The sequence below is a fragment of the Hyaena hyaena genome, unplaced genomic scaffold (assembly GCF_003009895.1).
Source record: "Hyaena hyaena isolate Hyena2069 unplaced genomic scaffold, ASM300989v1 scaffold_240, whole genome shotgun sequence".
NCBI classification, from domain to species: Eukaryota; Metazoa; Chordata; class Mammalia; order Carnivora; family Hyaenidae; genus Hyaena; species Hyaena hyaena.
In genome coordinates, this window is record NW_024080873.1 from 2,259,801 (window position 1) to 2,286,549 (window position 26,749).

General features: G+C 42.1%; 1 protein-coding gene across 1 annotated transcript in view; it reads right to left on the reverse strand.

The window, feature by feature from the left end:
* Window positions 1-26,749, reverse strand: part of ADAMTSL1 (ADAMTS like 1) — a gene marked incomplete at its 5' end in the record, with an annotated part of 328,947 nt that overhangs the window by 172,444 nt on the left and 129,754 nt on the right. Inside the window, 2 exons of the mRNA XM_039244420.1 lie at window positions 10,809-10,938; window positions 18,255-18,556. Of these exons, the coding sequence (XP_039100351.1) occupies window positions 10,809-10,938; window positions 18,255-18,556 (432 nt within the window). The remainder of the gene's footprint in view (window positions 1-10,808; window positions 10,939-18,254; window positions 18,557-26,749) is intronic.

Sequence of the window (26,749 nt, forward strand, 5' to 3'; positions counted from 1 at the left end):
CTGGAGATAAAGAAAGAAGAGCCTGTGAACTTGTTTGTGACCTTCACTAGGTTACAAACTTCTATGGGACTAGAGGGCTGGTTCTTTTCACGGTGGTAATTTCTCTAGAATAGGATAGGGGAAAGATGAGTGGATGGAGGGAGGCACGGTTAAAAGGATGGAATGGTTAAAGGGATGAACCACAAGCTCTTTAGTAACGGCTTTGGAATTAAATATACCTTATTCAAAATCTGAACCTGTCAACCAGCTAGTTATGTGACCCCTCTAAAGACCCATTTTCCTCAGGTGTAAAGTTAGGGTAGAAATAGTAAACCCTCATAAAATTATGGGGAAAATTAAACAAAATAATGTATGTAAAGTGATGAACACAGTGCGTGGTATCTTGTAAGCTCCCCCAAATGGAAGCTTTTAGGAAAATCCTACTTTGATCAACGATGGCCCATGAAGGCTTGCAAGGATGTGGGGACACGAGAGCCTATACCTTGTCTGTAACCTGGGTTGGATTTTACTTCTTTCCTTTCCTTTATTTTTTTAAGTTTATTTATTTATCAAAAGAGAGAGAATGAGAGGGGATGAGGCAGAGAGGGAGACAGAGAATTCCAAGCAGGTTCTGTGCTGTCAGAGCAGGCGAAATCATAACCTGAGCCAAAATCAAGAGTCGGACGCTTACCAACTGAGCCACCCAGGCACCCTGACTCTTTTCTTAATTTCCTTCCTTCTTCCCTTTCCTCCTTTCTCCCTCAAGTATTTGAAGAGACAACTGACTAGGAATAATATTATTTATATATAAATGACAATATTTACATAAATATTTATATTTCTTCCTGACTTATCACAGGCTTTCTGACTGTGAGCACACAGCTGTTCACTTCCAGGACTCACACCTCTGTGCCCGTGGGCCTTACCTTTTTCAATCATATCATATAGGATACTAACTTTTTAGGAATATTTGGGCTCTATTTGCCCTGCTGCTACTTCATCATCTCGTTATTGTTCTTAGAAAAAACACACCTCATGGGATAAGGTGTTACCATTAAATGCGATGTCCCGACAACTGCCACCTTTTGTGGGCTTGGTGGAATTCATGAGATGCAGCAGTTCTGCCTCCTGTTCCAGAGATGCCTAAGAAACCCGGCAGGACCGGTACAGAAAGCTGGCTTGAAGCTAGGCTCTACCGATGCCCCTCCTACGCTAGCTGGTTTAGAAAATTTAAAATAAACTGTAATGCTATAAAATAAATATGAAGGATTTCTGACATTGTATGGTTTCCTGCAGAGGGAACTAACACGGCTGAAAGACTGCTATATTTTGAGCAACTATTACATGAGGTAGGAATTGGTTGAGTATTTTACATAGGTGATCATCTATACAACCTACTCTGTGGTTCGGGCAATTATCTTCATCTTATAGTTAAGGACAAGCCAGTCTCAGAGACATTAAAGTAGCCAGCCTAATGCCATGAAGCAAATGAGGAGGCCAACATCTGTCTAATCTCAAAACCTACGATTTCTGCCTTACTCCAGGCAGTCTTCCTCTTCCTGCTGGGGAATAGGGAGCTTGGGCATTGCCAAGTTTCCTTTTGGTTCTTGTCCTGAAGTCATCCATTCCTTTGTTACCAAAATGCCTATTAGGAACAATATTTTAACAATTATGCTAAGACGGGGCGCCTGGGTGGCTCAGTCAGTTGAGAGTCCGACTTCGGATCAGGTCACGATCTCACGATTAGTGGGTTCGAGCCCCGCATCAGACTCTGTGCTGACAGCTCAGAGCCTGGAGCCTGCTTCGCATTCTCTGTGTGTGTGTCTCTCTCTGCCTGTCCCTGCTCATGCTCTGTCTCTCTCTGTCTCAAAATTAAAATAAACATTAAAAAATTATGCTAAGATGATCATGAGCTACCTCTCCTAGAGGTATGTATACCATCAAAGCAAACCACTGCTGGATTAAGTGTCAAGTTCTATGCAATCAGGGTAGAAAGCCCTTTTTGGCTCTCTGAATCACCTGAGGAGCTCCCTCTGGCCAGAAAGGCAGGTATATTCACTCACTCAGGACTCACAGTCAGTATCCATGAGTTACAGAGAATGCACCACCTTCAGCTGTGCTACCATGTAGCCTGCAGCCTGCGTCCACATCAGTCTAGGTCTCAAGGATAGTCACTCCACAAGTGAAATAAAAAGCTCTAGGAGAAGGCAGTGAGCATCTGGTGGGAGCTGTGTGAATCCAATGACGATCATTCCAAGCTTCAGTGTGTCACTAACACAAACACAGAAATTTCCTGAAGCCCTGATAAAGATAATTAGACAAAATGATAAAGAAAAAAAAAAAAAAAAAGACCGGTAAAGACAAGTTTGGAAGAAGAACACTGGTTCACCACGGGGAAGAAAGTTGGCTGGGCTCTGTTTTGTGACAGATCTTTCTGTGACTGTGGCAGATAACCCAAGAACCGCCTAATCTATGGCAGGCGCCATGACAGGAATAATATTTTCAGAAGGATGAACTCTTTCTTGGCTCTATCCCTCAGGCTATTGGGAATGAATCAGGGCAATCTCTTTTTCAGTCCTTCATTTTTATGTTGCTTAAACATCTCATTTTCTCTCTCTTTCTTAAGTCTTTTTTCCTATGTCTTTATTTTCCAAGCTTAAGGAACGTAGTGACATAGTAGATTTCTTACACCATGGTCACAGAAAATCTCATCTCAAATTGCACACAAGGTCTTCATTCAAAATTTCCAAAGAAGGCATTGGGTACCCTTAGGCAGCAAGGATTCTCATTTTGAAGTGTTGGCCAAATTATTGCTTGCCCTTAAATGATTACTTCAGACTTTGGAAAAGCTGGTTTATAGGAAAAGGCAAAAAAAAAAGTGAAAAAGATTTACTTTGGGAGTCTCCACTCTACCTTTGTTGATTGATTTGCAAGCTGGAAGGTTTGTGAACTATAAAACTCCAATGTTTCATCACCATATCTCCAACAGGGAGCTATCAGGTGGTGATAGTCCTGTCCTCATGGTCTTACACGCAACAGGACTGATGACTCGTTCAGATACTTCAGCTCTTGGAGCAGTGAAGAACGCAGGAGGTCGTTTGGTTAAATAACTATCTTTAGGGCAGTACTTAAAAGTAGCTATGATAAGAAATATGCAATGGCTTCCATGGGACCATTCCCCAGACTCGGCTTTAGAGAACAAAGTGGGTTTGTTCATCACTGTGTCCTCAGCACAATGCCCTGTGCAAAATAGGCATTGAATAAAATTGTTCAATGAAGGTTGAATGATAACCCTTGTTATCTTAAAGGGTACCATAACATTCTAAATCAGGGGATGCAGAATGTTTTCTATTCTTTTACACATAGACAAACACCACTGAAATATTTTTAAAATGTTCATCATTACAGTGTTCCACCATCTTTGTTGCCTGAGTGCTCTCGCCTAAATTTTTCTTATGGAAATCCCAATCTTGTTCCCTGTGGACTTCTCAGGGCTCTTTAAGTTATAGTTAAAGCTTAGTTCTCTTTTTTGACTAACCAAAGTGCTATATCTTCATGACTTAAATTTGACTCAAGGCATTTTCCTAAAAGAAATCACTTTTTCATTCTTGAAAAGCTTCAGTTCTGTGGATAGTTATCATTAGCTCCAAAGGATCACACAGAGTTAGAGCTGGAAGGGCCCTAGAATCACTGAGCTGCACCTCTCATTGCTTCCTTTATGACTCTTGCTTTGCGCTCTGTCCTCCCAGTAGGTGCACAGGTTGAGTCCACACCTGGGTTGATTGTGGGAGCACAGGAAATGGAGACATACCCCAGGCAAGAGGTCATTATCACTCTCAGTAAAAGGTATTGGTGCAGATCACACGGAGCACACTCTGTGTGACTCTACAGGAGAAATAGTACACATGCCTATAACACAATAAAAGCTAGCGACCGTTAACGCTTCAGTGCTGTTGAGTGAGCAGCCAGAGTCCTCTTTCTCCAAGCACATCTGCCTATTCTGCTCTCCCTGTTTAAGCCCTTCAATGGCTCTCCACTGCCTCAGGACATAAAGTGCAAACAACTTAACCTAGTCATTGAGATATCCTGGATCTGGCCCCTCCTTACCCTCTAACACCAGCTTCTATTCTTGTCTTTCCTTTGTGCTCCTGCCTCCCTTCTGCCTGCAACGTCTTTCTGCCCTCTTCGTTGCCTTAGGCAACTCCTGATTATGCTTTAGGACTCAGCACAGGCATCACCTCCTCCAGGAAGCCTTCCCTCAGCCTCCTGTTTCTACAGACTCCCATGCTTGCTTCGTTCATAGCAGTTTCTGTTTTGACATCTTCCTCCTCTGCTAACTGGTCACTCCTTTAGAACAGGATTCTGTCGGGGCGCCTGGGTGGCTTAGTCGGTTAAGCGTCCGACTTTCGCTTAGGTCATGATCTCACGGTTCGTGGGTTCGAGCCCCGCGTCGGGCTCTGTGCTGACTGCCAGCTCAGAGCCTGGAGCCTGTTTCAGTCTGTGACTCCCTCTCTCTCTGACCCTCCCCTGCTCACGCTGTCTCTCTCTATCTCCTAGAAATAAATAAAAAAAAAAAAAAACATTTAAAAAAAAAAAGAACAGGATTCTGTCTTCTAGTCACCTCTGAGGGCCAAATGTGAGCAGACTGCTGTACCCGAAGATGCTTAGCATACTTTTATTTATTTATTTATTTACTTTTTACTGAATTGAGATATAAAACACTCTCTGTCATATTTTTGGTGCAGGAGGCTAACTTTGATTGATGGTCTACATAAGGACCTCCTCAGAGTCCAGGCAGAGCTCTGCGGTCTAAAGGGCTGCCCAATTACAGAGATGTTAAGAAACCAGAAAACCTTCCGTTCCTGGACTTAATGGGGCAGATTTTCTTAAAGCGAATGTTTCTATCTTTTTAGAATGAGTCATTTGTGCTTACAAGTGCCCTGATGGGAAGGTATAACCAGTCCCTTGGTTCTTACCCCAGACTCATGCAACGACTAAATCTATGCATGCAAAACAATTTCTAATACCATCAAAGCTCATTTCACGGAGGTTGGAGGTTGATAACACAGGTGATGTGTAACCACGGAAAGGGCTCTCTTTATGAGAAATGGAGACTTAAGCCCTGAGGCAAGCACACATGTGACGTTTATCCTTGTTGATGTCAAAATGCTGCTGGGAATGATTCTGATCACTGGGCCAACACATTCCTGGGGAGACAAATAACAGAGGCTGCCATTGGGCCAATCAGGACCAATAGTTAAGAAACAGGTCTTGGCAGGTTCCTCTGTTGTAACTTGTCCATCAGTGGAAGAAAAGAGAGAGACAGTATAATTAGGTATCTGGATTTACCAAGGAGGATGACACTAGTAATAGCATTAACACTCCAAAGGCGCCTGAATATGGCCTCCAAATCTGGACTCAATTTCTGTGGACGCCAGTGAGCTTTGGTGTGCTTTTGCTTTAAGTGCTTAAAAGTTAGTATGGACAGAGCCAAAAGGCAGCATATGGAAACTTTGGGAACACAGCAGAAGATAAACCAATATTTGGAGAGCATGTTGAAACAGTAACCTTAAAACAAGTTGTCAAAGGGGAAGGTGTCTGCAAAGCTTGCAAAGCTCCATCAAATAAATTAAACATGGTTGTGTAAAAAGGCAGCACCTTCTGCTCTAGCCATTTTAGGCCAATATAAAAGAAAATTCGAAATTGGAAATCATTTGCTGCTAGTACGCATGGATTTTGTTAGTGTATAATAAAATAGGCATTCTGAAGTTTGCTTTTAAAGAGGAGACTCTGTGACCTTTAAGACGTTTTTCTTAACTCTCTCATCTCAAATAGGGATTCTCAAACTTCTTTTATAGTTCTTGCTGGTTTGAGGAACCACCCTAGGTCTGAGAAAAGAGCCTGGGGTTGGGGCGAGGGGCAGAAACCAAGTGCTGTTCCTGGAATTATGGGCTTTTTTCCCCCCTTCACTGTTTATCTATTCTGCACCACTCAGCTGTTCTCTGTTGCACAGAAATAAAAGTTTAGTTTAAAAAGTATGTTAGAACAAAGCTGCAGAAATTGCCTGGAATTTCCTTCATTTTCAGCCATCTGGCTTTCATTGCTTACTTCTTTCCCCTCCTCCACATACGTTTACCAAATCTTTTCAACACACACTGGCCAAGCTATCAAATGCTTATAATTAATAACAGTCATACTCTCTTTTTTTAAGGTAGTGTTTTCTGGCTTTCCTTGAGCTGTTCATGTCACTGCTCGCATAAACCAGGGAGATGGTCATTAATTATTAAGACTGGGTTGAATCAGAGAGAAAATCTAATCAAATTTAAGCCCAGAATACAAAAAAAATTATGCTTTATTTCAAACTACATGTATTTATCACCAAGAAATGAAAGAGAAGAAGAAGAGAATTTTTCTGAGTTCTCACTAAAATCCTATTTTAGAGGTGAAGAATTTGAGGATCCAAAAAGGTCATGTAGCTAAACGCAGGTCTAAAGCTATCTGCTGGTTTTTGTTTTGGTGGTCTTAGGATGGGAAAGATTTTTAGTACATATTATTAAGTGAAAAATCAAGTTGCCAAGTAAAATACACAACATGACCCCATTTGCAAAGGGAGGAAAATCTTGTGTATTTATACATGTTCATATATGCATATAAATTCATAGAAAAAGGTGTGAAAAGCTATGGTACCAAACCATTAACAGTGGTTATCTCTAGGGAGAAGACGGTTCTGGAACTGTAGAAAATGGTGTTGAAAAGGGGACGTTTCTTCCTTGATTACTTCTGCTATGCTTGACTTTTAAAGAATGAGAATAATCATATATTACTTACATGATTATAACACTCAGAAAGCTTTTTTATTGGGAAGAGGAGGCTAAGCTCTTTCCTAATGACTGATTTTAGCGCCTTTTTGAACATTTCTACCTTAAGCTGGTCTAACCCACGTAAAGGTGAGCAGTGTGGAGGGGCTTCTAGACACAAATGACTCAGATGGTGCTAAAGGTATGTAGAATAGTTTTTCTTCTTTATAATTAAAACATCTTTGCTATCAATGCTGATGCAGTATTCTCATTGTCAGCTCACAAGTAAAAATACTCCTAATTTCTTCTGGCCAATTTTAGGCACGGTTGTTAAGGGTTATATTACTTTCCATCTCTTTTGACAGACTCCTCCTGGGTAGTGCTAACAATTCGCTCAACCTCCATTGGGTCCACTCTCTCCTCTACTAAGGCTTGCCTTCTTACTATTATTTTGGGGATACTTTGCTATACATGGCTGCTAACATAAAGGTTACTTATCCTAAGTCTATTTACATTTTAAATTGATATTTAAAATCTTATAGAAGGGACTCTAACAATGGCATTTTCAGCTTCCTCTGGTGGGTGGAAGAGAGGGGATAGAGGATGGAGAGCAGAGATAGCACTGGTGTCTTCCCAGCTATCATTAATACTCACATCTAAATATTACTCCTTATACATTTGGTCCTAGTCCATTATGACCATGTATTCAATAAACACTTAACAAGCACCTGCTATGTGTCAAAACAGTTTGCCAGCTGCTAGCTCCATAGAGAGGTGGGTTTGGACATAGAGCTGATAGTGAGAACTTGAAAATACAGTCCTCTTCAATAGGTAACTACTATTTTTTAAAGCCCCTTAAAAATGCAGGCAGTCCATGCTCATACACACATGCGCATGCGTGCGCGTGCACATACACACACACACACACACACACACACATTGGAACAACCAGCTTGAGAGTCCCCTTCTTGCTGTGGAGAGCTGGGTGTGAGACTGTAGGGAACCTGGAGAAAGTTAGACACGTGCTTCTAATATCAGCCCTGCCATCAACACAGAGTAAGTCAGGAGAAGGTATATTTAATCTCAGAAAGATGTCCAGATGGGCCCTGTAGGCCTTTGGCATTCTCCGTGTGATCAGATAACTCTGGTCACACATAAGAGGAACAAGTGGCTCTTTGATCTGTGCACTAGGATGACAGTTGCCTGGGAAAACCACTTGTCGTAACCAGTGGCCACCTCTCAGAGATGTAAACCCAGTGACCAAGACTAGAAACGTCATTTCTGCATGTCCCACAGAAAATGCTATGATGCTTTGAACACATGGACATCAGCACAGACCAAGAACCCAAAAGACAATGTTTAGGAACCTGGGGCCGATTAGGGGACACCCTAAAATGTGCAGGGAACACTGATCCATACACAAGAAAAGAATTGTGAATCAAAGATTTAAGTTACTCGGCTGCACAGGTTATTGGGAAACAATGCACTATGATGTTCCCACCAAATTCATTTCTCTTCTAGGTACACCTTACACTTATTTTCTGAATGAGAGATTGTTTTCCCTCTGACATCATACTGAACTAGCTCACAGGAGATGCGCCTCCCTACATGACTCACTTTTAAGACAAAGATCTGCTTTGGGTCTTTAACACGAGATGAAGAGTGGTATTGGGCCACTGTATGTTAGCCTTCTCTGTTGTTTTAATTAGCACCGGTCTACAAATACTCAGCTGTGGGTGGTTGGTCCAAGAAACCCTTGGCCGTACCCTGTAAGAGAGGTCTTGCCTGTCAGTCCGATAATTGGCTGGTGGAAGATTAAAGCACCAAGTTTATCTGGAGCAAATGCAATAAAGTTAAGCCTAACAAGAGACCTTGTCTGGGAGTCAATATAAAGGTTGTAGAGTAAATTAAGCTTATCAAATTTAACTGTGCTCAGTACTCTGAGGATGGGAAGTAACACCTTGTGTCTTATACCTTCTGCTGCCCAGGAAGGGGCAGATTTAGTGGCTGCAAATCCCACAAGATCTGTAGCTGGTCCTGGGTGCTGAGTTTGCAACATTGCCTCAGCTCATCACAGCATTTGGATGTCATTACAACACTGGAATGTGGTTAGACACTTAGGCTTGTTTTTAAAGTGATGGTAAGTAAGTGGAACAGAAATGACATCAATTAGCAGCACACAGCAGTAGCTGTCTAGCGCGTCTGCCTATAGACTAACGAGGACTAGTGGGATATTTGAGGATGCGGTCACCTCAGATCATCTCCGACAGCTTATTTATTTTGCTGATGTGGGAACAGAAGGGGCAGACATCTTGCCCATGTCACACTGCTGGTGGGTGACAAAGCTAGGATGAGAACCTCTGGACCTCCTAGCCAAGGCCCTTACAGGCTGTCCAGGCCCGAATCACTGTGCTTATTCTGATTTTGGGAGAACACAGGCAGATGCAAGGGGTTTGTACCCCCTTGCCCATGCAGTTAGGTTTGCCCAACTGGAAAGCTGTGAGGTTGGGTGAGAGATGAGGGACCAGGTCAAACAGGACAGAAAGGAGGTTTCTCGGGATTCTACGTACTGGAGCTAGCCTTTTCTGGCTCTGGCCCTTGATTCTATTTTGCTGGCTGCTGTTCCTCATTGGTGGAGTGCTGCTCCAAGCAGTGGCTGACTGTTTTCCTGGTTGCCATGGAGAAGATGGCACCGCAGACCCTCCTTATTTGCTCATCAGAAGGGGGAAGCCAGCCTACCATCCAGATCAATACATGGAACATCTCAGGGCACCTGGGTGGCTCAGTCTGTTAAGTGTCTGACTTCAGCTCAAGTCATGATCTTGTAGTTTGTGGGTTCGAGCCCCACATCGGGCTCTGTGCTGACAGCTAGGAGCCTGGAGCCTGCTTTGGATTCTGTGTCTCCCTCTTTCTCTGACCCTCCTTTGCTCATGCTCTCTCTCTCTCTCTCAAGAATAAATAAACGTTAAAAAAATTTTTAAATAATTATAAAAAGGTAAACTATTTTTTAAAAATACATGGAACACCTCTGGTGACAAGCAGAAGTGTCACTATCAGCCTATGTGCCCTGATCTGGCCTGTAATTTGTACCCCTTAAGTTCCTAAGAAAGGCATTTTGTTGACTGAGAAATAAGACACACCCTATCAGCAAATTATTGTCAATTCCTAAAGGCAATGCACTGCTTTTTCCATGTTACTTTGCAAAAACAGAAGAGATACCATGCAGAAACTGCATTCCCTTTTGTATCTAGGACATGACCTTGTCTCATAACATTCTTCATCCCATCAGTACACTTGAGAGTCTAGCTTTGGTTCTTTCAACATCTCCCTTTGAAACCAGAATCATTGATGAGATGGTTTAGCGTCTACAGAGATTTGTTCCAAAGAAGTATCTGCAGGCAAGTCTCTCAAGACACCATAAAATTGTGTGGACTAGTGCAGTGATTGGATTGATTAACTCAGACTCGAGGTTGGATAAAAATGAGACCCAGGCAGGACCGAAAAATGAAATGCTCTAATTGATTTTATGCGTGCAGAATGACACACATACACTCCAGAGCACGCTATAATGAATCTGCATGCTGTGTGCCTACGGATTTCACAGCAGATCAATTATACCACCCCGTCACTTTGGTTTCTTAAACCCTGCAGCCCCTGAGCCAATCCGTGACTATGGTGTGAGGGCTTGGGATACGGGCTAAAAGGGGCCGAGACCGTGAGGTCTGCAGTCCTTCACATTCCCTTCAGGAGACAGCACGACAGCACATGCAAATCCACACATGCCACGGGGCTCCTTTCAGTGTATGGGGCTTTCTGGACCCTGAGCGTGACCACTGGGCTGGAACTCCAAAGCCCTGGTTTCAATTAAGTTTAAGTGGATTTGACTAAAAGTTTGAACTGATACTAATTGGTTTTCAAAACACTGGGTTTTGAACAAGAAGCATTCTGGTCTTGCCCGTGGACGGATGCACCCTACTCTGAACATGCTCCTGGGAGAAGCAAGGGCAGGCACGGTACCCCCTCGCCCCTTACCTGGCCGGGCAGGGATCCAAACTGCAAGACTTGAGGAGCTGTGGGGGTCGGCGGCTGGTCACGCACAAGTTCTCATCAGCGGGCTCCCGCGTCTGTTTGTTCAGGCAGCTCACCACAGCCTCCTGAACACCTGCGTACAAATCACACGGTCAGGCCACAGTGGGCGTGTGGGGGGTGATGAAGTGTAGACAAGGCGGCTGGTGGGAGGCCTCTGTGATTGGTAGGACCCTGGCTGCGTGTCGGAGATTGCAGCTTAAAGCCCAGGACTGCCCATCTTGTAGGCATCGCTCGATCAGGGAGAAAGCACTCTAGAGCTTGAGCCTCTGGAAATGTGCCCCTTGAGGAGGGCCACTTCCGTCACGAGAGCTGGCCTTCGGTACTGACCAAGTGCTTTAAAAAAATGCCACCAAAGCTATAAAGCTGCCAAAGCCAAAGTGTGATAATTTAATGCAGAAAAGGGCAGGGTGACAAAAATAAAAAATGTCCCCAAGACCTCCACACATTATATTTTCATCAACAGGCAACTGTTGTATTTGGAAGGGAGGCCAAGAGCTGTGTTTTAATATACAATATTCTGCAAACTGCTGTTTCTCCAGGGGCCTCGCATTGAGGACTCCAATCTTTGTCGGTTTCCTTTGAATTCTAGTTCATTTCTTTAGGAACCTGGGCAGCTTTGGAAGTTGGAACAAAGAACGAGAATGAGAAGGGCGCCTGGGTGGCTCAGTTGGTTGGGCGTCCAACTTACGCTCAGGTCATGATCTCACAGTCCATGAGTTCGAGCCCTGCGTCAGGCTCTGTGCTGACAACTCAGAGCCTGGAGTCTGCTTCAGATTCTGTGTCCCCTCTCTCTCTGCCCCTTCCCCACTCACACTCTGTTTCTCTCTGTCTCTCAAAAATGAATAAACGTTAAAAAAATGAGAATGAGGTGCACAATGACTATATCCATGAAACGCAATCTTTTCTGCAATCCGTGGGAAATAACGTTCTCATGGACACTTGTGTGTCTCTGACACAGAGCTAGTAAAACACGACTCTGAGCAGTGGCTGGTGCAGAGTTATTGGCAGGTCTTCCAAGGTGGTGTGCAGGACCTATTATAGAGACCTTAATGGAGCAAGGAAACATTTAGGTGGGTATGGCAATGACTAGACATTTCATTCGAGTGCCCACGGTCATAGTAAGAGTCAAAATCCACAGGTGGGACATTAGCCAGGTGCCAATGCTAAGAGCTTGACATGCACCACACAATTCTTTTTAACTCTATGAGGTGAGTGGTATTTGTATCCCATTTTACAGATAAAGAAACTGAGGCTTAGAAAGGTGGACCATGGGGGAGAAGAAGGGAGGAAATTGGGGGGAGAAAGGGAGGGAGGCAAACCATGAGAGACTCTTGAATGTTGAGAACAAACTGAGGACTGATGGGTATGGGGGAGAGGGGAAGGGGGGGTGATGGGCATGGAGGAGGGCACTTGTGGGGATGAGCACTGGGTGTTATATGGAAAACAACTTGACAATAAACTATTTAAAAAAAAAAGAAAGGTGAAGCGACTTGCTAAGGTCATGTAGTTGATAAACAGTGATGCAGTGCCTTAGCACTGAAGCTTCTAATGACAGTATTAACATTTAAAAATATTAAAAGGCTGCTTATATCTACTAGAGATCTTCAGGAATAACCTAGACATTTGTCTGGGATCATTTCAGCAGAGGGCAGTGTCAGGAAGAGGCGATATGGGATATTCTTGATACTCAGTTTTCAGTCATGCCTAGCTGTGTATAAAAACATATGTACATCTTAATATATCTCCGTGTAGTTAAATATTTGTATATGATTTTGGCAGGGTACATGACAACCTATATAATTAGTTTTATGTATAAATACACATTCATTTTCCTGTTCTTATTTTGTCTTTATCAAAAGCACCTAATATATACAACTGTCCCATTGGTTATTAGCCCTTCTCCTTCCCTCCTGCTATCTATCCCATTGTTTCTCCAAGGAGTTATTACTCCAATAAACAGGCTAACGTTCCTTTTTTGATGTTTATTTATTTTTGAGAGAGAGAGAGGCAGAGCAAGCAGGGGAGGGTCAGAGAGAGAGGGAGACACAGAATTGGAGACAGGCTCCAGGCTCTGAGCTGGCTGTCAGCCAGCTGGCTGTCAGCTGGCTGACAGCCCCGACGTGGGGCTTGAACCCATGAACTGTGAGATCATGACCTAAGTGAAAGTCGGACGCTTAACCGACTAAGCCACCATGCACCCCTATGTTTATTTATTTTTGAGAGAGAGAGAGGCAGAGCAAGCAGGGGAGGGGCAGAGAGAGAGGGAGACACAGAATCCGAAGCAGGCTCCAGGCTCTGAGCAGTCAGACAGAGCCTGATGTGAATCCACAAACTGAGAGATCATGACCTGAGCCAAAGTCGGACGCTTAAATGACTGAGCTACTCAGGTACCCCAACAGGCTAAAGTTTCCTAAGGTGATGTTATATTGACTGAGGTCTCTCAGAAAGACTGATGTTTAAAAAGTGACTTTTGGGGTGCCTGGGTGGCTCAGTTGGTTAAATATCTCATTCTTGATTTCAGCTCAGGTCGTGATCTCATGGTTATGACACTGAGCCTTGCTTCAGGCTCTGCGCTGGTGTGGAGCCTGCTTAAGATTCTCTCTCTTTCTCTTTCTCTCTCTCTGTCTCTCTCTCTCTCCCTCTGATCCTCCCCAGCTTGCACTCCCTCTTTCTCTCTCTCTCTAAAAAAAGTGACATTTTATTTATTATTTATTTTTTAAAGTTTATTCATTTGAGAGAGACAGAGACAGCATGAGTTGGGGAGGGGCAGAGAGAGAAAGGGAGAGAGAGAATCCCACGCAGGCTCCACGCTGCTAGCGTAGAGCCTGATCAGGGCTTCAAGCCCTGAAACTGTGAGCCACTTAATGGGCTGAGCTACCCAGGTGTTAGGAAAGTGACATTTTAAAGCCAGAATCTGATGCACCTTTCCCAGAAGTCTGATGAATTTAACATTTTAAAAATCACTGTATTTACTGTGAGTACATGCATGTAAATTTTCTATTTCCTAAGCTTTTCATGAGCTTTAAAATTTAAATATATCATGATCCGTTCAGGGTGGAGCATTTGTGGTTTCTACTACATTCAAGCTCTCCCACCATATTTCATAATGCTGGCTCCAGGGTGCTCCTCTCTTGGTTGCAGCTGGGATGAGCCATTTAAAACTCATGGTATGATGAGATAGCAAAACATTTCATGAGGAATTGTTGAAATCATCACTGATACTTCCTCTTGGGGAAGTCTGGCATTATTAAGGTAATGATGACAAGGTGCTGGATGAAGCAAACTCTTCTACACAGAATCTAGAGCTGGTGTTATAGTAGAAATTAGGCATTCAGAGGCGACTGGGTGTCTCAGTCAGTTAAGCATCCAACTTTGACTCAGGTCACAATTTCACAGTTTGTGAGTTCGAGTCCCACATCGGGCTCTGTGCTGACAGCTGAGAGCCTGGAACCTGTTTCAGATTCTGTGTCTCCCTCGTTCTCTGTCCTTCCTCTGCTCACGCTGTCTCTCTCTGCCTCTCAAAAATAAATCAACATTAAAAAAATAATAAAAAAAAAGAACTTAGGCTTTCAATTCATTTGCATACCTGGGAATATTCAAGAGGTTCTAAATGTCACTCTAAAATGAATTTTGGCTTTTTTCGGCTACTGAACACCTTATGAAATTGAGTCGATGACATCAGCAGGAAGTGATCACAGGTCCTGTCACCTCCCCTACTTGAAAGGGGTCTAGGTGTGGAGCTGGGTGAGTGGTGTGCTCTGCTTCTCCTTTGCGAACTCCTAGTTCATAAAACTGAAGTCCTTCTATCACTGCAAAGAACAAGTGTCTCAAGGGCTAGCATTTCTAAAAGAACATCAGTATTGTCCTCTTAGATATGCAAGTGGAACACAAATTCACATGACCCCAAACCGATAAAGCATAGCTCAAGATAAGTATCACCTCAGAGTTACTAAATTTGAATCTAACATATTATAAAACAAACAAAATACTATGCCTCCGCGACACTGGGTAAATGTCTATTGCCATAGGGGCCCGTTGCCTCGTATTCTTAGGTGGGGCCTGGCGTGCTGAGGGAAACTCAGGACAGAGCTCTGTCATTTTAAGGAGTATCTGGGACCAGCCCTGTGGTCAACACACAATACATTTTTGTGGCATGATGTGGTCAAATGCCTCAAGGGCAGGGCATTGTAAGCACAGTGCTGTTTGGGCCAAGGGGGGTGGTGGGAGAGGGCTGCCTTGGGGAAGGCACATGGAGGGTGGGGGGCGGGGGGCGTCCTGGAATGGGGAGTATGGGAAGTCACAGGAGGGAGGGCATGTGAAGACCTCACCTGTGAGGTCACAGCATACTTGGCCTAGTGGAGTTGGCCAGGACGTGAGAAGTTGGCTCATTCAGTGTGAGCTCTTTCCTAACAGGCTAATATATGCACTTAGAAGGACGTTTTAAACCAACACAGACCACATGTTTAAGTACAGGACTTCATGATTTCAAATTTTCCTTTCTTGACAGAAACAAAGGAGAGGGCTCATGAGGAAGGAGAGCAGCAGGTATAAGACTTCACCTTTGGTTCTTGCCCAAGTAAATTTCAAGTTTTCCCTCAGCTGGGTTTTAATGCTGGTTTTACCATCTAGGAGTTCAATGTAATAAAGCTGTTCAGGTTCAAAGCCACTCTCCTTGACCACACCTATTAGTTCACATGTGGGAAATTAAAATATAACAAGGAGATGATAGTGGGACGAGGGGCACATATCTGAACAGGTTAGGTTCACTCTCAATCTTCCAGAAAATGGGATTTTCAGTGTTTATATCTCCCAGAAGAGCATAATTGTTACATGATATTTGATGACAGCTTGGGGAAACACAGCCACCAACTATAGCCTAAATGACTAAACTAGTTCCTTCTGGTTGCTACCTCTGCTAGGTGGAAGGTTCCTTCTGTATCTATCCAGTTTTAGCTCTTGAGATATAAGGAAGACAATAAAATTAGCCTGACCAGGCTTACAACCCGAAATTGATTTAAATGTTATCTGTTAATCCTGCACATTTTTGGTCGGCTTCAGCAAGAATGATTAAAAGTATATATAACCTTGTGGGTTATATTTTGGTGAAAGATCAAAGTAGCACAATGTTACTGCCAAGCACTGACTTCAAAATATACATGTCCCATATAGCGAAATGATTTTTTAGTGCATATGGGCATCATATGGACCATATAACCCAACCATATTTTCACCACTTTGGAATTTTCAACTCTAACATTTTAGGTGTAAATATATTACCTTGGCACAGTTACATAAGTGTAGGTAAGTGTGCAGAGTTGTTGACAGTTAAAGACATAAGACATTTCGGTAACTTTACCCTGCCTTGGATATAAAGGATGTACAATTTATGTTAGACAAAGACACTCAGTTCCTACAGGCAGAGATCAATTGTATATCAAACCTCCAAATCTTATTTCCAAATCAGTATCTTCTGAAAACATTTGAAATTAAAACCATTCCACATACTCTCTACATGTTGAGTTTTATACCGCTGGTTGATCCACAGAATGGCTAGATAAAGGTATCTGGTTATTTATGATTCCATTACTGCATCTATTTTTTCCATCTGCTCATAAAGTTCCAGGCTTGACTTGTAACTGAGAACCAGAACTGAGAGACCATAAGTAAAAAATCTTTTTCAAAACAAATTCATTTTGGACTAGGGATAATGATTGTTCCTTTCAGGTGATCATGGAAATTGGGGCTAAACACACACCATCTGAATGCTTGAGTCACCTGTTGTAATGGAAAGAAGCAATTGTGGCTATAGGCTGTGATCTTTCCACCTGACTTCTCTGTTCCTTCCTGGACTCAGAGATCATTGAAGCTTGTTTAACACTTCTCCCTTCATAAGCATAGAAGAAAAGATGTCCTCAATGTGTGTGGAGAAGACCACAAGGACAGAGATTAGCAGAGTTCCAGGAAACTCTTCCAGAATCAGATGGAAAGTTTTCGGTTTTAAAATAACAGGGGCCTCCATTAAGACACTTGAGAATTTCACGGTTTGAAACTGGAAGACTTAGAAACAAACAATCTCAAGGTCATCACCGTTAAATGCTTGCTATATGATCTGATGGAGAAAATGGATTCTTTGCTAGTATTGACTTGTTCCACTAGTCATTCCTTTTCAACTGCATGTGAATCTTTTGGGCATGTGTACTTGTTCGTTCTCACTAAGGACAAAAGACGCCTTTTTGAAAGAGTTTCCAAAATGTCATGGTTTAGAAGCCATTTTTGGCAAATAATTTTAATTCTTTTTTATACCGGTTGAGAAACTTTGCTGGCAACACAGCCATAAGGTGCCAAAAGGGGTAACAACTGAGAGAAGTTTGGCAAGGAAACTAGCCAGTATTTTCCTCACCTCTCAAAAGCTCTCTTGGGAGCAGACATGGGAGGCAGTGGCTTTATGGATCTAATGTATGTTCTGTTGTGAAAGAAAGATCGTAACCTTGAAGAATTTCATTGTTGATTCAAATGCCTTCCTTCTCCCTCACAATGCCATCTATAGCACCTGACATAAAGAATTCCTGAATCTGTTATCGCTGTGGAAAATCCCTAAAGGAATCAGGTCAATATACACGTAGGCATTTAACGTTAGTTAAATAATAATCGTGAGTGGGGAAAGCTTCAGGAATTCTCTAAGTGCTTAAGGCAGTGCAGTATGCTGGAAAGACTCTAGACAGGGAAATAAATAAATAGCAGGCCTAATCCCAGCTGTCATTCATTAGCTGTGTGATTTCCAGTCCCTCAGCGTCTTTGGGCCTTCATTTTCTCACCTGTAAAATGGTCAGACTTTAAAGTCCTTTCCTGCTGCAGGTAAGCACACTGTTAAGTGCCCTTTATACACCCTTTTCCCCTTGTAAAGAGGTACCGCTTTGGAAAATCAGTTGAGTAAATCAGCGCGGGTAGGGGGTGGGGGGCTCTAACCCATTCTGGGGAAGAGCAGAATGTTTTGTCATCTTGGGCTCTGGTCCATACCACATGCACTAAAGCAAGGACACAGATAAATAAAACTGAATGTTGAGAGCACTGCCAGGTCAGTGTCAGCTGCGTTTCTCAGTCAGATACCCTAGGATATATTGCAAAACATCAGAACGACAACTGAAAGTAAAAGTATGAGTTGTGTTGGCCACTCACAGCTGACGGTCTGAGCGCTACTCAAGCCCAAAGAGAAAGACATCTGTGTTTCATTCAGTATGCTTTCCATTTAGAACGGCTTCCTCCCCTACTCCCCCTGCTTATCATTCCTGGACTAGAGGCGGTCATGTGACGCAGTCTCCTGCAGGGAGGGAGGGTAAAGAAAAGGGACAAGGAGACGTGGGGGTCTGAGCCAAAGTCTCCCCTTCTTACCTCCTCCACATGACTCAGAGCACTTGGTGAAGCCCTCATACTCCCAGTCATAGAGCTCCTCCAAATCTTGCAGGCCACCAAAGAGGACATCTGTCTCTTCTGGGTTAAACTCAGGAGCTTCCCCGTTGCATGGTCCTGCATAACAGGCACGCTGGGATGCAGGCTTGGGCCCCTCACATTCATCCACAGGCAGGTCAGCCACAGACTGAGAGAAAGACAGGAGCACCTGGCACCTCACTATTCGCACCTGGGTCCCCACACCACAGGTGACTGTGCAGGCGGACCAGGCTTCCGGGATGAACCTGCAGTTGGCAAGCAAACAAGAGGAGAGCATGAGAAGCCCCAGGCAGGAGACGCTGGAGGGTGTGGAGGGCTGCATCCCACCTGCCGCAAACTGCCCGGCCGTCCCAGGATGGGCTCAGGGCTCTGTTACCCTGTCCTGAGAGGGGTGCTTCAGTCTAGTTCATGAGCTCATTTGCCACGGTTTCTGGATTGGTTTTTTTTTTTTTTTTTTTTCGTGTCATATGAACTCCCAGCTGTAAAACATTCCAGCCGCAGACCACCTGCTTTCTCCCTGCTTTGCACCCACAGCGGTAGCTCTTCAGAGCAGAGAATCCATGGTTTCTTCTCTCTCTCTCTCTCTCTCTCTCTCTCTCTCTCCCTAAATCCCAGCACTTGTGCCTTCTGCAAGATGCTGGCTATTCTTATAGCAGACTAATACTGATCCTAAAACTATCACAAAATAAGCCCTTGGAGACATTTAAGGAGGTGTATTTTTTTTTTTTTTTTTTTTAGCCTGGAGGTCATATTCTGTGACTTTCTTTGCTTTTCTGCTCAATGTGCTTCCCAAGACTTATTTATATATAGAAAGAGGTTCTTTTTTTTGTAAGTTTCCAAGAATGGAGCAAAGCCTTGTTCTTCACACATTCCTTGAATTAGTCTGGACTACAGTTCTTTTTATATCATAGCGAAAAGCTGTGCTACAAATTTAAATCCACAGACATGTCACAGTAAACGAGAGATATTGAATTCGCACAGATTTGTGTGACAGCAGCCTTCCCACCCCCACCCCCTGAGAGAAGCCACGCGAGTGAGAATTTGGTTTTTCTCTGAGTTTCTCTACCATGCAGGACAATAATCAAATTCCAAAACCACTAATCAACAATGGCCCATAATGGCAATGACCTTGAGAGGGACCTAGGGGAAAAAAGCCCAGAGGGAACCACTAACATTTTCAAAAAGTTAGTATAACAATCTGGAAAAAGAACTTTGGAATAAATATTTTTTATTTTTCTAGGAGCCTACTGATTTTTCACAGAGAGTCGTGCTGAGGAGGCGTGCACACCCAGTCCCCTAACCTTGACTTTGGCAGGATAGGAAAGAACTGATAAGAAGGTTATAGCATTAAATCCTAGTGAGTGCAAATGGTTCGTATCTAGTTTAGGGAAACAGAAATTCTAGCAGGAAACCAATCCAAGTTTTCATATTGGAAGGATCACAACCAAAATGTTTCCAGGGCCTGAGCCTGGGCTGTGCATGGAGCTGGCCAGGAGAACCAGACTCCTCTGACCCCCAGCAGCTTACGGTGTCTCACCCATGGAAGAACCATCACCTAGGAGAGAATGAAGGTCACATGCGACCTTGTCAAGAAGGTGGATGAGGGAGGAAGAGCCACTCAGAATCATTCCCAAGAAATTCTCATCACAATGTTACCTCCCTCTCTTGTTTTTGAATTCTTGACCCATCTTCCGATACCTAGAGAATGCGTGGGAAAAGCAGTATCCTAAAAAAGTAAAAAGTCACCTTTTCTTTAAGTAATGATACCTGTAGGAGCTTTTTAGACACATAAAACCCAAAACCACAGTCAAAATAATTTTAACCATCTTTTTACACATTCACATATATCTGTCTGCCTCCCGGAATGAGAATGATGACAAATATACGAACACTGAACGTTACAAGCCAGGTGCTGACATAAGGGAAAAGATATACTAAACTATTTTGTTTATAAGATAATCCCAAAAGTGAACGAAAGGTCCTCCAACTCTGACAACTGACAATAGTGTGTGCTGAATTTTATTGTCAAATAAAAAAGACGACAAGATGGCAAAAAGAACTGTACCCTATTAGCTTTTCCTATGCATTAAGAGTTATTGTTCTGTCACCTGTAAAAGCTATCTTCAGAGACCATTACAAGACAACAAGGTCCGATTAGCTTTTTCTAGAAAGGGCCAGGTAGAAAATAGTTTAGATATTGCCAGCCACGTTTGTGGGTTTTGTTGTTGCAACTACTCAACTCTGTCAACATGCTGTGAAAGGAGCCATAGACAACATGGAAGCAGATGGCTGTGGCTGGGTTCCAATAAAGCTATTTTTGCAAAAACCAGAGAGAAGGTGGTAGCAGAAAGGTCTGAATTTGGCCTGTGGGCTGTAGTTTCCCAACTCCTGTGACAGGACCTTCAGTGGAGATACACCAAGCATACCAAGATTCACAAATAATCTTCAAACTTGTTTTGAGTCTTAGTGCCTATCTTTTCCAATTGTATAAGTTTATAACAAGCAGTTATACTGATTTATGTTTTATCTTCCAAAGTGAGTCCCAGATGAAACCTAGAATATGGGCGATGGGCAAACCAAACCCTCAGCTTTCCTTGCTTATAATGTCAATCACTTTGTGTTTGGTCTCATTCCAGGACCAGGAAGATAGGCCACAAACACACAAAGTAGAAAGGGCACGTTACTGGAACGTCATGAACTCGCTGCAATGCTTGAATCTTGTTTATTGTGAAGCAGCATCTAAGTGAAAATAAGTGTGTGTGTGTGTGTGTGTGTGTGTGTGTGCTTGCGCATTGGCATATACATGGGTGTTTGTCTATATTTGGTTTTCTGGGCCTTTAGGGTTAATAGCAAAAACAATAAATATCCATTTTATGTCTCCCAAGTGAGAGTCTTATCAAATGTCATATAGCCTTTCTGGCTAATCTCCCAACCCACTATCCTTAGGTCTTCATCAAGTTCACACCAATTAAAAATGATTTGGTTTCTAAGTGGTGCTGTCTTTTGGCAGTCATCTTAATTTCTCTCGTGTACACACTGTGTGATATAATATATTCTCTCTTGCTGAAGGCAGGAGATTATATTTCAAAAGAAAAATATCTAATAGAGCAAATGGCCAAGTGAATAGAGCTGTTTTTCATATGAACCTTTCCCCAACATTCCTAGATCTCCCAATGCCGTGCTTACTATCTTGAGCTTTCAGGCCACAAGTGGGAAGAAGCAAGGTCAGAGAAAGGGCAGGGAACTGAACTAGGAGGTCTAAATGTAAGGTTGAGGAGACATGGTTTGAAAAGTACGTGCTGAGCTAGAATCCTTCAAGTGGGACCTTTAAAATGCAGTCAATAGGTTTTTTTTTTTTTTAAATCATTTTGATGTACAAATGTTCAGTGAAAGTTACTATTGAAGTTTAATTAGGGTCATTTAAAAGTTCTTTTTGTTAGCAGGACTGTTGTGGGATGAATGCAGAATGGCTAGATGCATGAGTTCTTTCAAAGATGGGCTCGAAGGGCACCTGGGTGGCTCAGTTAGTTAAGCGTCTGGTTATGATCTCATGGTTCGTGGGTTTGAGCCCCACGTTGGGCTCTGTGCTGACAGCCAGCTCAGAAGCCTGGAGCCTGTTTCAGAGTCTGTGTCTCCCTCTCTCTCTGACCCTCCCCTGCTCTCTCTCTCTCTCACTCTCAGAAATAAATAAAAAACATTAAAAAATTTTACAAAAAAAGATGGGCTCGAAATTCAGAGAATACTGATAGGATTTCTACACTTAGTCTTCCCCACTTCAGGAAATTAAAAAGGAAACCTGGCAAATAGATGATTTCTGCTTCTGTCTGGTCCTCAGTTTGCAAGACTAGTTGTTCATATAGCTAACAAAGAGCTTAGCCTTTAATTAGAGTTATTACCATAGTCCCTTTTAGGAAACAGAAAACAGCGATAATCAAGTGCACTTGTAAAATCCCAAAGTGGTTTAGTTTACATGTGGCTATTATGAAGGCAAAAGCATGGACTGAAAGAATGAAAACAATCACTTTATTAATATAGTGCTAAACAGAAACCATTCACTCTTGGTTAACTAATCTTGTGTCACTGAAGAGCTTAGCCAGCGTTAGGCTCTAGTTTTATGCACACATGGTCGATAACTAAGTTGTTTTTGTTTTTTTAAAAGTAGGCTCCATGCCCAACATGGGGCCTGAACTCACAACCCCAAGATCAAGAGTCACATGGTCTAGTGACTGAGCCAGCCAGCACCTTTAAGATTTTTAACTGTCTCTTTTCTCCTCTTAGTTTCCTCTCCTTTCTCATGTACATAGTCATCTAAAAAAAAAAGATCAGGATTATACAAAATAAGAATGGCTTTATAGGGGTGTTACTGTAATGCTACTACGAGCCTCACCTCATTCTCTAGTTTCAAAATGCAGATTGAAGCTTGCAGAAAATCACATGAAAAATACTTAATTTTGGTTTAGTTTTCCATCTTATTAAATATCGGCCAGACGTCTGATGGCCTTTGGATTTCTTTTCCCTCTTTCTTTTGCTGTATGTTTGTATATTATAGTGGTGGCATATTAGGGGAAGGAGAGAGGAGGGAATGAAATGAATAGTGTAGGAAAAATAATAGACAACTTTAACACAGACCCGGGAGGTGACTGAGTGTTCTGTCAAGTGCATCCTTCCAAGCTATTGCAATCTCTCCTTGGGAGCTATTTTACTGCTCTATCAATTAGAGAAAACGGATAGTGCAAATGATTCTTGCCCACAAAGATGCAGATTAATTGTGCCTAGTGGAATGCAATTGATTGTTGTCCTGTGAGCAGACCCATTTACGTCTATTTGTACATTCACTCCAGCATCTATTTACCTAAACACATATCATTCTTTGAAATTTCCTTTGAGTTTGTTGTAACATCTTGATTCTCTGATTAATTAACGAGGTAAACAAAGTCTCGAACAGATGTTCATTTTATATATGCACGAGAATCATGGTTTTTTTCCTTTCTAAGATTTCATCGTTTAACTAGTGGCCACAGATGGATCTGGAAAATAGGATATTGGAAAAATAAAGTACTCTATAAGTAATTCTAGCCCACATTAACCAGAGAGTCTTTTACACAAGTATATCATTTGGGGTATGATATACTTTATGCCCATACTTTATTGGTAATGATGCTGTTATCCCATAATGCTTCTTCTATTTTGAATGCAATCTTCTTTATCCTTTTTCTTTAGTTTTGCAAACTTGATTCTTCTCTTGGTTTTGAGCAATGCTTGAAACATTAATGGAGTAAAATCTTAAGGATAAGGTGTAGTGTACTGAACCACAAGGCTAGGCATTTTGGTATCTGAAGAGCAATTTAGAAACACAAGCAAAAGAAATTGCATTTGGGTGGCACAGCAACTTGGAAAATGAAACATTTTCCTTCATCGGGCTCCATGTTACATGAGATCAAAAGACCTCATGTAAACTTTTTAGTTATTTCGTGTCTCTCAACAAATTAAGAGATTTTTTTCAAAACCCTCCAAAATAAGGAAACAAACAAAAACCTTTGGAATGCTGCAACAAAGGGAGGGTGACTCTCCCTTTAAGGATTTTTGAACTAATTGTAAAACCCCTAACACCAAGACAACCTTAAAATGATTCTTTAAAAATACAGGGAAAGCAATAAAGTTCTGGGAGAATACTTATCTAGATATGCCTCCCCATTCACTTAGAACCACGCCTAAATAATTCCAAATAAATAACAATCTAACTTATTGTGAAAGATCTTTAGTCAAGGATACTTGACCTGAATGTGGAATTATGAAAATATTTCTCAACTGCTGTTGTTAGCTTACAGCTCTCTGGAGCTGCAAATATTTCATGCTAGTTATGCAACTCATATTAAAGTCTCCAAGCACAATTTCGCAAAGGTGTCCAGGACACCACTCCACAAAACATCTGATAAAATCACCTATTTTCATAATTTTCCTCAAATTCTTAAGTATCATACCTGGGTTGGGAGGGTCTTTCATCACTATAAGACGCTTCAGTAGCATAACCAAACATAGACCCATCCCAGAAATTAACATAACAAAACAAAATGAGAATTTTGAATCAGCCATCAATGTGTCTACTTGAAAAAAAAATTATGTGACTGCCCTGTCTGATCCACTAACCAGAAACAAGTAAATAAATAAATACGAAGGCAGGACCCAATTTCAAGCAGACCAAGGCAGTACTGGGAGAGCTATATTTAGTGGAATTTTCCAAGAAGGAGACTTAATTTTCTCATGATAATGATGCCCTTTTGGGTTCTTTGAGAGGCAGCTGGCCTCTGCAAAAACGCCTCAATGACTTTCTTGCAGAAAGATGTGGGAGAAGAAAGCCTGGCTGCATTAAAGGGTACATTCTCCTTTCAAAGAGACTTTATACTAGAAGGAAATGCTGTGGGGTATCAGAGTTCTCTCAGAGTTCCAACGAGTCAGGGACTAACAGGCTCTCTCAAGGCCCACAGCCTCATACTTGAGTACTCTGTTAAAACTGTCTTGCAGTTCTGACCTATCTTTCTCAATATGGTTCAGGACAAGATAGGAGAAAGAGTCTTACTAATGAAGGGATCTTGTTGACCATGAGGAGTTTGTTCTACTTTAACAGTAAGAGAAAAGCCAGCAGAAAGAAAGGTGATAATCACTTTCTGAGAATGTTGGCCCTACAGTGTCTGCTCTTCCCAACAAATGCATCCTCAACTATCTTGTTCCCAGGGGCATCTAAGGCAGCTGACCATGCCTTCCTTCTGACTCATTTTATCCTCTTGACTTACATGACAGCAAACTCTTGGCTTTCTTTTCTTTTCTGGTCAAGTCCTTCTTAGTCTCCTTTTCAGGTCCATCTCTCCTTAAACTCTATAAGCATTCAGTGCCTCGGAGTTCAGTTTGGTGATGTGTTCGGTGATTCTTGGTTTCATATGTCACCGATGTGTGAGACACTTTTCTAAGTGTTTCATCTCTATCCTAGACTTTTTTCTGGAGCTTTATACCCAAATTCTTTTTTTGGTAAGTTTTGGGCTAGGGAGCCATTTTGCTCTTTGAAAGGAATAAATATTAATTTAATATAATCACTCTATCAAAAAATTATATAGTACTTATGTGCCAGAAAGTTTTCCAAGTGCTTTACAAATAAAAGCTGTTAAATCCTAATGACAACCAGATAAGAACTATCATTAGCTTTATTTAATAATTAATACATGGGCGACGAAATTGAAATATAAGTCATTCACACAGCTAGTAGGTTGTATGCTCGTAACCACTGTACCTTGCTCTCTCTCCCAATTGACATTTTTCCTTTGATATTTTAAAGGCATCTCCAACCTAAAATGTCCCAAATGGAACTCCTGATTTCCCTCCTCAGTATCTTATTCCTCCTCCAATCTTCTCTGACACAGCAAATGATTCTACTGGCCATCTAATTACTCAACTACACATGTAGGAGTTATTCCTGACCCCTCATTTTCCCCAGCTCCTCTCTTCCAAATGATTTCCCAAGTCTATCAATTCTCCCTCAAAGATGTATCTGATATTCATTTACTTCTCTCCATCATCACCACCTTGATATAACAACAACAACAACAACAGCTAATGTTTACTGATGTGTTTTAAGCCCTTTCTATATACTAACTCATTATAACATTGTTAGGAGATGGATACTGTCAGAAATGTTGTGAGATGGGCAAAAGAGATCACTGGTTGTCCTTTTAACAGAATGCTGACATTGTCTAGCAGACTTTTAGGGTGGGAGGCTGTCTAATTAATTCTATGGAAGTGTGAGTCTTTGTTTGTCTTTAGCTAAATAGAAGTTTCCTTGTAGAGGGCTGTTGATGATACAAATGTTTCCAGTCCATAGTGATGGAAAGTTTTTTCTGTTCATGTCAGTGCCAAGGATTACTGTGTGGTAGAAAAGATATACTTTTCTAAATCCAGTTCTCATATGTACAAGTTTTAACATCTTAAGGGTTCCTTCAATAATTCATGAATTAAATACAAATTTTGACATGTGCTCATTTCGTATTTATATGGGTCATGATTTTGTCTTTTGGAAGATTGTATTTTAACAGTACTCTTTCCATCCCAAATTCTAGATGATACAATTGAGGCACAGAAATTTCAAATACCATACTGCTACATAAATGTCAGAGTCAGGATTCAAACCATGGCAGGTGACCCCATGATCCATGTGTCACCATATTAACTGTCAGGTGACCACATAAGCCAAGACCACTGAAGCCTTTGCTTTTCTGCTGGACCACAACAGCCACCAATCTGTTTTCTTTCTCAGTTAGCCCTTACTAAGCCATTCTTTGCCCTGTAGTTATAAAGCTTTCAATTGTTTCCCAGAATACCCAGAAGAAAAGCCAAAGTCCTTACCAAGGTTATATTATGCCACTCTCCATCTTCATTTCCTGCTCTTCTCC